The sequence below is a fragment of the Geotrypetes seraphini genome, chromosome 1 (assembly GCF_902459505.1).
Source record: "Geotrypetes seraphini chromosome 1, aGeoSer1.1, whole genome shotgun sequence".
Lineage (NCBI taxonomy): Eukaryota > Metazoa > Chordata > Amphibia > Gymnophiona > Dermophiidae > Geotrypetes > Geotrypetes seraphini.
Genome location: NC_047084.1, coordinates 245755896 through 245768207, shown reverse-complemented (window position 1 = coordinate 245768207; position 12312 = coordinate 245755896). Strand labels below are relative to the sequence as shown.

The following is a 12312-nucleotide window of genomic DNA, read 5'->3' as shown; positions in this document are numbered from 1 at the left end:
TGAAAAAAGTAACTGTCTCCTTAAATTTAATAATTGGTTGCATCATCTTTAGCAGTAATTGAACCCAAACATTTCCTGTTAATATCAGTCTTTCATTTTGTTGTTGAGGAGTCTTAACCCAATCATTTTTTTACAGAACTGCTTTAATTTTGACACATTCATAGATTTTCATATATGAACTGCTCGTTTTCTGGTCCTGTTTGATCACAAAAACAGATAACTGAATATTTCCCTTAAGAATGTCCTGATAAAGTGCAGCTTTCTTAATAATGGCAAGATTTCCAGGTCTTGAGTAAGGTTCTTATAAATTTGACAGTTACACATAAGTTTGATAGAGCTGCATTGGCTAACTATACAGGCACGCATTCAGTTTGATTGCCTATGTAGGTTTTAAGATTTGTAAGAGCTACATATGGACATGTACATTTATTTCCTTTCTGTCACTGATTTCCCTTGTAAGAATGACTTTTGGGTTTTCATTTGTGGAATTTATTTTTATTTTTATTTTTTTTAATGTTTGGGTTTTTCCATCCCCCCCCCCCCTTTTCAGTGGTGGAATATCATTAAAGCCCTCTTCAGGCATGGATGCAATGAGAGGGGACATGGGAGGAGCAGCAACTGTCTGTTCAACCATTGTGACTGCAGCAGCACTAAAACTTCCTATGAACATTATTGGTGAGTGGCAAAATAACATTTAACATAATTAAAATGGGGCAATTCTATAAACTGGTATTTAGCCCAATGCTGCTCCATTTGATCTGGGCAAGTCGCTTAATGCTGCTCCCCTCTCTGTCTGTCTGTCTCTCTCCACACAATAAACCTGAAGTGGCATACAACCCCTCCCCCTTGTCGGGCCATCTCCGTACCTTCCCCTCACCTTTATGGGCGCTTTTCAAACTCAAAGGTTTTTTTCTCTCAGAGAAGCCACAACATGGCAGCCATTCTCTCAAGTTGCACGTGGCTATCCCAAAGTTTCTCCTCTGATGCGATCTGCCAAGGTGGAAACAAGAAGTTGTGTCAGGCCCAGAGCAGCTGCCCTGTTTGCCTTCCCACTGGCCCTGCCCCCATCCCTCCTTGCCTCTAGATTAGGGATCTCAAAGTCCCTCCTTGAGGGCCGCAATCCAGTCGGGTTTTCAAGATTTCCCCAATGAATATGCATTGAAAGCAGTGCATGCACATAGATCTCATGCATATTCATTGGGGAAATCCTGAAAACCCGACTGGATTGCAGCCCTCAAGGAGGGACTTTGAGACCCCTGCTCTAGATTATACACATTGATATCTTCAAGTCTTTTCTCATACAGCTTTTGGCACAAGTCCTGTATCATTTTTGTTGCCTTCCTCTGAACCACCTCAAGTCTTTTGATGTCCTTTAGTGAGTTATGGTCTTTCAAACTGAACACAATACTACAAAGGGGACCTCACCAATGACTTTCTTCTGGATATAACTCTCTCTTTATGTAGCCTAGCATCCTTCTGGCTTTAGCCACTGCCCAGCGGACTAGCCAGAAGGCAATTTTTGGGAAGGCCAGTGAGTAGGTTGGGTGGGCATGCATTTCCTCCCCACCCCAATCTTGAGTTTTAAAAATTAAATACTTTAGCTGGTGAAGATCCCTAGCCCACTGGCTCATGTGTAGAAAAGCACAGCAGTCAAAGGCCGTGCTCCATGCCATTGATGTCGGCACCCCAGTCATGTTAACGCATGAACTGAACATGTATGAGAACGGAGTATGTATGCGGTTTGAAGCATCACCACTGACTGCCATGGTCTTCTGATGAAGGGTTCAATACTAAACACACACATCTCTTACCAAATACAAATTAAGTGACTATAAATTAACATAAATACGTATACAAAAAAAAAACCTACTCTTGCAAGCAGGAGAACACTAGAAATTCCCCTTGTACTGATATTTGGTCATTTTTCTCAATGGAGGAGAGTAAATAGTGGAGTGCCACAGGGATCTATACTGGGACTGGTGCTATTAAACTTATTTATAAGTTATCTGGAAATTAGAATGACGAGTAAGGTGATTAAATTTGCAGATGATGCTAGACTGTTCAAAGTTGTTAAAATACATGCAGATTGTGAAAAATTGCAGGCAGACTTTAGGAAATTGGAAGACTGGATGTCCAAGTGGCAGATGAAATTTAATATGGACAAATGCAAAGTGATGCACATTGGGAAGAACGGATGCTAGGCTCCACCTTGGGGGTTAACACCCAAGAAAAAGATCTTGGTGCTATTGTAGACAATACGATTAAACCTTCTTCCTAATGTGTGGCGGCAGCTAAAAAAAACAAGCAAGATACTAGGAATTATTAAAAAAGGGATAGTTACCAAAACTAAGAATGTTATAATGCCTCTGTATCGCTCAATGGTGCGACCTCACCTGGAGTATTGGGTTCATAGTCAGTCGCGCGCCGACAATGGAGGACAGACAATTCAGTGCAAGACACCAGCACACTGCGGGAAAACTTAGTGGGGTGTGAGTGGGGACCCCCCCACACTTTACTGCATAATGTTCGCGCTGCTGTTGGGGGGCTTTGGGGGGTTGGAACCCTCCATTATAGAGAAAATGGAACTTTTTCCGAATTTTTTTCTGGAAAAGTTCCATTTTCTCTATAATGTGGGGGTTGCACTCCCCCCCCCAACGGCAGCGCAAACAGTATGCAGTAAAGTGGGGGTTTCCCCCCATACCCCCTGTCGGAGCTCTTTAAAACTAAGTTTTCCCGCGGCATACTTGTGTCTTGCGCCGAACTGTCAGCGCTCGATTTTTGGCGCGCTAGTGTATGGCGTGCGATTGTCCCATCACCGGAGTATTGCATTCAATTCTGGTCTCCTTATCTCAAGAAAGATATAGCGGCACTAGAAAAGGTTCAAAGAAGAGCAACCAAGATGATAAAGAGGATGGAGCTCCTCTCATATGAGGAAAGATTAAAAAGGTTAGGGCTCTTTAGCTTGGAAAAGAGACATCTGGGAGGAGATAGGATTGAAGTCTACAAAATCCTGAATGGAGTAGAACAGGTACAAGTGAATCGATTTTTCACTCCATCAAAAATTACAAAGACTAGGGGATCTCGATGTGAAGTTACAGGGAAATACTTTTTAAAACCAATACGAGGAAATATTTTTTCATTCAAAGAATAGTGATGCTCTGGAATGTGTTGCCAGAGCTTCTGGTAAGAGCAGATAGTGTAGCTAGTTTTAAGAAGGGTTTGGATAATTTCCTGGAGGAAAAGTCCATAGTCTGTTATTGAGAAAAGACATGGTGCAAGTCATGGATTGTTGCTACTCTGGGTTTGGACGAGGTACTAGTGACCTGGATTGGCCACCGTGAGAATGGGCTACTGGGCTTGATGGACTGTTGGTCTAACCCAGTAAGGCCATTCTTATGTAAAGATAGCAGATGTCTGGCCCAGCACTTTTAGGCAAGGGTGGGGAGTTGCTACCAGGCAATTGCTCATTGTCTTCAGGCCAGAGAGGGCAGCGATCCCTATCCAAATTTCTACTATGTGCTTTGTCCCAATCTAACACCATCTCTGTATGTTCTAAAAAGTGACATATTCCAAATACTAAATAGAAAATAAAATTATTTTTGTTATTGGGTCATTTTAATTTTTCTAATCATGTCATGACATGACTTGTCACAGTCTCTGGTTTCTGCATTGCTCTAATTGTACATACATGCTGATGTATTTTTGCTGCTTTTTATGCAGATTCTCTTGATAACTGCTCTGAGCCGCAAAGTATTGCGGGATACAAATAATTTTTTTATTATTATTACTATTATTCTATCGTAACCCTTTTACTACTATTTATTTCTATAGTGCTGCTAGATGTACACAGCGCTTGTACATTAAAAAAAATTCAAGAGACTGTCCCTTCTCAGTAGAGCTTACAATCTAATCAACAGACAAAACAGGACAAGTAAGGGGTTAGGGAGTTTCTCAGGCATGGCTACTTTACAAGTGAGTGGGGGTTAAGAATTAGAAGCATCCTTGAAAGGTGGACTTTTAGTCTGGACTTGAATACTGGCAAAGATGAAACTTGACATACTAACTCAGGCAGTCTGTTCCAGGGGTATTGTGCAACAAGGGAGAAGGAGTATAGTATAGAGTTAGCAGTAGAGGAGAAAGTACAGCTAAGAAAGACTTGCCCAGTGAATGGAGTTCTCAAGGAGTATAGGGAGAGATGAGAGGGGATATATAGAGGAGCTGCAGAGTGAATGCACTGTAAGTCAATACAGTAGAAGGAATTTGAACTCTATGCAGAAATGGATAGGGGGAGAGATGGTTACGTGGGGGACCTGTGAGAAGCAAGTTGCAGTAGTCTAGGCAAGAGGTGATAAAGGTGTGGATAAGGGCTTTCGTAGTGTGCTCAGAGAGGAAGGATTGGTTTTTAGAGATGGTATATAGAGAGAGAACTGGCAGGTTTTGGCAGTCTGTTGGATTTGTGCAGATAGACAGGAGTTAAAGATGACCCAGAGGTTGCGAGCTGGTGAGGATGAGAGTGTTATATATCGAGAGAGAGAGTGGGGGAGGTGAGAGGTAGGTTTAGGTAGAAGGGTAAGTAGCTTAGTCTTGGTTATGTTCAGTTTTAAGTGGCAGCGGGACATCCAGGCAGCAATTTCTGAGAGACAAGCTGAGATTTGAGCCTGGATTCCTGTGGAGATTTCTGGAGTAGAAAGATAGATCTGGGAATCTTCAGCATAGAGGTGATATTGAAAATAGAGAGCTGGATGGGATTGAGGCAACGGGAATCCTGTGGAGTCCATGGGAATCCCCTCCAGGTCCTCGGGGATCCCACACGGATCCCCTCCAGTCTCACGGGGCTCCCACGAGGATGGAAGTAGTTAGTTTGGATCTCCCACGAGTGTACTACTTTACTTTTGGGTCCAGCCACATTTGCTCTCTTCAGGCCTGCCAGCAGCATTCCTTCCTACATGCTAACCATTTTGGCTAACCATTTTGCATCAAAGGGAAGCCCTTCCTCAGATACGTTTTGTATTAGAGGAAGCCCTTTCTCTGATGCATTGTGCAACTAGATCCGAAGGAAAGTAGTGCACCCACAGAAGCTGTGTGGGAAAGGAGGGAAAAAGATGCTGCATGGGCTAGGGGTATGTGGGAAGCATGGGTGTTGGAATGAGTGGGCCACAGGAGCTATGCCCCCCCCCCCCACCAATAAAATGGTGGTCTTAGGTCAGATGAGTCGGTTATGGCTTTCCCAATTCCCCCACCTAACACCTTCCCGGTAGCTGTAATGTTTAATTTTCAGGCAAGTCACTGCAGAATGAAGACTTCTGGGGTAGGCCAATGGCAGCAAGATTCATCTCGTTAACGCTGCAGGCTGCCCAAAGATTTAAAATTACAGTGGCCAGAGAGGAAGTAGTTGGGGAAGTAGAGAGCTGGAGAGAGAGGTTGTGCCCCAGGATCCCACGGGGGGGAGGGGTGGAGGAGGGTTGCTGGGGCTGAGAAGGGAGGGAAGGACATATATTGCATTGGCTAGGGTTGGGGGTTTGGAAAGGCAGGGAGGGACAGATGCTGCATGAGCTGGGAGGGGGTTGGGAAGGTATGGAAGGATAGAGGCTGCAGGGTTGGAAAGGCAGAGAAGGACAGATGCTGCATGGCTGGAGGGGGGGTTAGGAAGGGAGGGAGAGAGAGTTCCCCTAACCTGTCGTGCTATCCTCCTTCTTTCTTTCCTATAAATGATTGTAGTTCCACCTCTCTTCCCTTTTGTCTCGATTTGTCTTGTACCTACCCAAAGTACTGATGGTATGTCATTGATTTTATAATTTTAATGTATTGTACACCGCTTTGACAGTTTTAAGGCGGTATATAAAATTTTAATAAAACTTAGATGCTGCACAGGTGGGGAGGGAAAGTGAAATGCTGCCATTGGGGGAGGGGAGGGAGAGGAAGAATGGATGGACCTAGGTACTTGGAGTAGAAGGGACCACGATGACAGAGTGTTGAACTTTTTTCTTGGCACTCCATGATGATGTCATTTGGGGGTGGGGGAGGGGTACAGAGTCAGCAGGATGAAAACCGTGAATAATTGAAGTTCTGAGGTGTAATCCTGGTTTTGGACTTGCACACCAATCATTATTGGATTTATAGCCCTTGATTCCACTTATTGAAATCCATGCTACAAGTATAATGATAGGGCTGACTTTAAATCTCCCTTTTTAAATTGGGTAACTTGGAGTGCTGTAAGCACTCAAAAATCGCTGAGTTCTATCAGCTTTTACATTTAGATGATTGAGGTACCTTTACTTTGGTTGGTTCATCCTGTCAAGAGTCCCTAGCAGGAACTTCTGAGACTCAAATACTAAACTAGAACAAGATAAGGACTAGAATTGCTCAGAAGTATTAATGTCATCTGTGCCTCCAACAGGTGCATTCAGCACAAAAAGCAGACAAGGATTACTATATAAGCAAAGAACTTGGTAAAGCAAGATCTGGCTTCTTGAGCCCTCTGGAAGTAAGGCAAAAAACAGAGTCCAAGGACTAGAACAAAAACCAGAACAGAAGTAACAGGAAAGCCCACAGGCGAGAAAGAAATGATCAAACCTGCCCTGGCCTGTGTTGGTCCCTGCTAGGCCAGTCAGGAACTATGAACTAAGATTACCAGAAAAACAAGACAAGTAGGATTGGGCTGGCTACTTCCAAGAGTCAGAATAGCTCTTTCTGGAAAGCATCTGTCTGCCAACTCAAGGCTTGTGCCTGATTGCACAGCTCTCGATTAAATTTGAACAGAACAAGGAGGGTAATTTTGTAACATGGGGTGTCTAGGCTGAGAAGGCACACAGGTGCATAGATTGCACCTGTTTTTAGGCTTTCCAAAAACTGCCACACAGAGCTACATAAGCTCTTTGGCTGAAGTAACTTTTGCATTAGTATTTAAAGCTCCTTATCCAGATAATAGCATCTGCTATCTTGATAATTGCCACTGACCATGATATTCGGAGAAAGCAGAAAGGAGAGTGGGTCTGGTGGAAGAGAATAGATGAGCCTTGGCTAGAGTTGGCTACAGCTAGCCCCTAGGACTTATAATTATGAGCACTGTTCTAGAGAATTGGTTGTAAAAACATACTAAGACTATTGATATATGAATAGATGGAGATTTTTTTTGTCAATTTCTGTATTCTATTTCTTTCTAAAAGGTTTGGCTCCACTGTGTGAAAATATGCCTAGTGGCAGGGCAAACAAGCCAGGAGATGTTGTCAAGGCTAAAAATGGGAAAACTATTCAGGTAAGTTGAACATATATTTATGCACAAGAATCAGCAGAAGCTGATAAATGTATAAAACATAGTAAATAACATTGGATAAAGACCTAAACAGATCAATCCAGTCTGCCCAGTAGTCGCATGTATTATAAATTCATGATTTAAATTGTCTTTTCTCTTTGCTATTTCTGGGACAGACCGTAGAAGTCTGCCCTAGAGAATGACACTGGGACAGAATTTGTCCCCATCCCAGTGGATAACCGTGGGAAGCCACCCTGTGTCATTTTTTAAATATGTATCTTAACCTTGGTCCTTCTACACCAGCATTCTTCAGTGCAAGGCTTGAGGGTCAGTGGCTGTGCCCATTCATACTCTTGAGTCCTTAAAGAATGACACAAGAGACCTCACCCCCATTGCTTTCGGTGCAAGTAAAAGCCGGGTGTCTCGATCCGCCCTCCTCACCCCCTGTTGCTTTCAGCTCAGATATAGAGGATACAAGATGATGAGGATTACGTAGAAATGAAAGAACAGATGTATCAAGACAAACTAGCATCCCTCAAGAGGGTTCACAGTCATTCGCGCGTGGGACAAAGGTGCGCCGACATTTCCGCACAGACAGTTGGGCGCAAGACTCCAGCGTGCCAGCGGAAAAGTTAATTTTAAAGAGCTCCAACAGGGGGTTTGAGGGGGGAACCCCCCCAGTTTACTTAATAGTGTTTGCACTGCTGTCGGGGTGGGGTTTGGGGGGATGGAACCCCCCATTATAGAGGAAACTTAACTTTTCCCGATTTTTTTTTTTTTTAGGAAAAAGTTAAGTTTTCTGTATAATGTGGGGGGTTGCACCCCCCCACGGCAGCGCAAACACTATTAAGTAAAGTGGGAGGGGTTCCTCCCCCCACACCCCTGTTGGAGCTCTTTAAAATTAACTTTTACAGCGGCGCCCTGGAGTCTTGCGCCCAATTATCTGTGCCGAATTGTCGGCGCTGCTTTGTCCGGCGCGCTTTTGTCCTGTCACCCCCAAGAGATAGTTGCAACAGTTACAGGAAGGTACATGTTATCTTTCACAGGCTATGACACTTTATAGGCCATGCAGAGCATTGAGGGGGGCATTACGATTGTCGCTTCTCAGCAGTGCACTGTAAGAGTACTAGACCTTCCGCTATCTGTTTCGTGGGAGTAATGCTGTGGAATATGTTGACTGGACCACTAAGGGCTCTTGCAGATTTTCAGAAGTTTAAGAAACTCCTAAAATCCACATTATTTGTAGAAGCCTTTCAATAAATGGCTATCCTGGGTTATGAACGTTCTTATATTGATACATTGTTGAATGCTGTAAATAATGGCTGATATGAAGGAATTACTGTATTTATTGTTTGTATAACATATGTTGTATGTTCTTTTATTTGTTTGGATTTTTTTGTAAAACCGCCTAGTTATAGGTGGTTAAGAAATTTTTAAATAAATAAAATGTTTGGCAATTCGGTTTAGGATGGGCTGGGGAGGGCTTTGACAGAAGCTTCAGTAATTTGGAACATGAGATCAGTGCTAGGCAAACTTTTTACAGTCTGCATCTCGCAAATGACAAGATGGCTTAGATAGGCTAGAGTGAGTTTTGATGGCAACTCCAGTGGTTGGAACCTAAGGACAGTACTGGGCAGACTACAACGGGAACTCACGGCAGCCATTTTGATGACGGCTCTGCACAGGGCGGGAGCATAGGATGATCGATCCTGCCCCACATTGCCGCTAGACCACCAGGTAAGGTCTGGGGAAGGTCCGGGACACAGGAGGGAGGTGGGAGTGGGTCAGTGCCGGCCCTAAAAATTATCTGTGATTTTTCAATATTGACGGGCCAGTTCTACCCCTAATCCCCGCGAATATTAAGGTTCTGCTGTAGAACTGCTAGAGTCACTGTCCGAAAACTAGTTGGACTTGGGACTGATCTTATCATCCTCAACTGACTCAGTCTTTTCAACAGTGAGGTAATCTACTGGAACATTTGACGTTTTATTAATCATGAGCTTCTCACCTGAGGATAAGGTTAACTCTGAATGAAGTATTGAGTTGTGATCACCAAACCATAGCTCCTTTGTCTTCTGCTTGTTTAATTTAAGGAAGTTCCACTATGACCATTACTTAGATCCTCAATTAGAAATAGATATGTGTTGCAGTGTATCCATGAAGGAGTCATTGGCTAAACAGAGGAGAAAGATCATCTTCAGAAGAAAAAGTATGGACTTGTGTGGAAGAGAACCGCCTGCCCAAGGCATTCACACATATATTGAACAGTACAGGCCTTAGTTCTTCATTTTATACCATTCATTTTCTAATTAGAGATCCTCATGCTTTTTTGAATTCTGTCACCATTTTCACCTCCCCCGCCTCCCTTGGGAGGGCATTCCAGGCATCAACCTTATCTGTGAATTAAAAAATGAATAGTTCTACTTCATGTTCTTTACTAAACGCCCTGGTGCTATCCTTTCAAGAGGCTCTGCTCAGACAAATGGTGACGGAACCCACAAGGGAAAAAGCGATATTGGATCTGGCCCTCACAAATGGAGAGAGTATCTCTAATGTTCGAGTGGGTGCTCACCTGGGTAGTAGCGATCATCAAATAGTTTGGTTTGATATAACGGCTAAAATGGAGAGCGGCCGCACGATACTTAAAGTCCTAGATTTCAAACGTACGGATTTTAATGCAATGGGAAAGTACCTGAAGAAAGAGCTGTTAGAATGGGAGGACATAAGAGAAGTGGAAAGACAGTGGTCTAAGCTGAAAGGAGCGATAAAAATGGCTACGGACCTTTATGTGAAGAAAATCAATAAAAACAAGAGAAAAAAGAAGCCGATATGGTTCTCCAACCTAGTGGCTGAGAAAATAAAGGCGAAAGAGTTGGCGTTCATGAAATATAAAAAAACCCAAGACGAGGAGAGCATAAAGGACTACAGGGTGAAACTGAAAGAAGCCAAGAGAGAGATACGTTTGGCGAAGGCACAGGCGGAAGAACAAATGGCTAAAAATGTAAAAAAGGGAGATAAAAATTTTTTCAGATATATTAGTGAAAGGAGGAAGATAAAAAATGGAATTGCTAGGCTAAAAGATGCTGGGAACAAATATGTGGAGAGTGATGAGGAGAAAGCAAATGTGCTAAACAAATACTTCTGTTCTGTGTTCACAGAAGAAAATCCTGGAGAAGGACCGAGATTGTCTGGCAAAGTTACACGAGAAAATGGAGTAGATTCTGCGCCGTTCACAGAGGAGGGTGTTTATGAGCAACTTGAAAAACTGAAGGTGGACAAAGCGATGGGACCAGACGGGATCCATCCCAGGATACTAAGGGAGCTCAGAGAGGTTCTGGCGAGTCCTATTAAAGACTTGTTCAACAAATCTCTGGAGACGGGAGTGATTCCTGGGGATTGGAGGAGAGCGGATGTGGTCCCTATTCATAAAAGTGGTCACAGGGATGAAGCAGGAAACTACAGGCCGGTGAGCCTCACTTCAGTTGTTGGAAAAATAATGGAAGTGTTGCTAAAAGAAAGGATAGTGTACTTCCTTGAATCTAATGGGTTACAGGATCCGAGGCAACATGGCTTTACAAAAGGTAAATCGTGCCAAATGAACCTGATTGAATTTTTTGATTGGGTGACCAGAGAGCTGGATCAAGGACATATGCTAGATGTAATTTACTTGGATTTCAGCAAAGCCTTTGATACAGTTCCTCATAGGAGGCTGTTGAATAAACTTGAAGGGCTGAAGTTAGGACCCAAAGTGGTGAACTGGGTCAGAAACTGGCTGTCGGACAGACGCCAGAGGGTGGTGGTTAATGGAAGTCGCTCGAAGGAAGGAAAGGTGACTAGTGGAGTCCCTCAAGGTTCGGTGCTGGGGCCAATCCTGTTCAATATGTATGTGAGTGACATTGCTGAAGGGTTAGAAGGAAAAGTGTGCCTTTTTGCAGATGATACCAAGATTTGTAACAGAGTAGACACCGAAGAGGGAGTGGAAAACATGAAAAAGGATCTGCAAAAGTTAGAGGAATGGTCTAATGCCTGGCAACTAAAATTCAATGCAAAGAAATGCAGAGTAATGTATTTGGGGATTAATAATAGGAAGGAACCGTATATGCTGGGAGGAGAGAAGCTGATATGCACGGACGGGGAGAGGGACCTTGGGGTGATAGTGTCCGAAGATCTAAAGGCGAAAAAACAGTGTGACAAGGCAGTGGCTGCTGCCAGAAGGATGCTGGGCTGTATAAAGAGAGGCGTAGTCAGTAGAAGGAAGAAGGTGTTGATGCCCCTGTACAGGTCATTGGTGAGGCCCCACTTGGAGTATTGTGTTCAGTTTTGGAGTCCGTATCTGGCGAAAGACGTAAGAAGACTTGAGGCGGTCCAGAGGAGGGCGACGAAAATGATAGGAGGCTTGCGCCAGAAGACGTATGAGGAGAGACTGGAAGCCCTGAATATGTATACCCTAGAGGAAAGGAGAGACAGGGGAGATATGATTCAGACATTCAAATACTTGAAGGGTATTAACGTAGAACAAAATCTTTTCCAGAGACGTTCAAATACTTGAAGGGTATTAATGTAGAACAAAATCTTTTCCAGAGAAAGGAAAATGGTAAAACCAGAGGACATAATTTGAGGTTGAGGGGTGGTAGATTCAGGGGCAATGTTAGGAAATTCTACTTTACGGAGAGGGTAGTGGATGCCTGGAATGCACTCCCGAGAGAGGTGGTGGAGAGTAAAACTGTGACTGAGTTCAAAGAAGCGTGGGATGAACACAGAAGATTTAGAATCAGAAAATAATATTAAATATTGAACTAGGCCAGTTACTGGGCAGACTTGCACGGTCTGTGTCTGTGTATGGCTGTTTGGTGGAGGATGGGCAGGGGAGGGCTTCAATGGGTGTAGATGGGCTGGAGTAAGTCTTAACAGAGATTTTGGCAGTTGGAACCCAAGCACAGTACCGGGTAAAGCTTTGGATTCTTGCCCAGAAATAGCTAAGAAGAAAAAATTTAAAAAAAAAAAAAAAAATTTAAATTGAATCAGGTTGGGCAGACTGGATGGACCATTCGGGTCTTTAT

General features: G+C 43.5%; 1 protein-coding gene across 2 annotated transcripts in view; it reads left to right on the top strand.

The window, feature by feature from the left end:
- The window catches only part of LAP3 (leucine aminopeptidase 3), a 52159-nt gene that overhangs the window by 29745 nt on the left and 10102 nt on the right, over positions 1 to 12312 (top strand). For both annotated transcript variants that reach the window (XM_033948726.1, XM_033948717.1), the window contains 2 exons: positions 551 to 675; positions 7167 to 7255. In XM_033948726.1, the coding sequence (XP_033804617.1) occupies positions 551 to 675; positions 7167 to 7255 (214 nt within the window). The remainder of the gene's footprint in view (positions 1 to 550; positions 676 to 7166; positions 7256 to 12312) is intronic.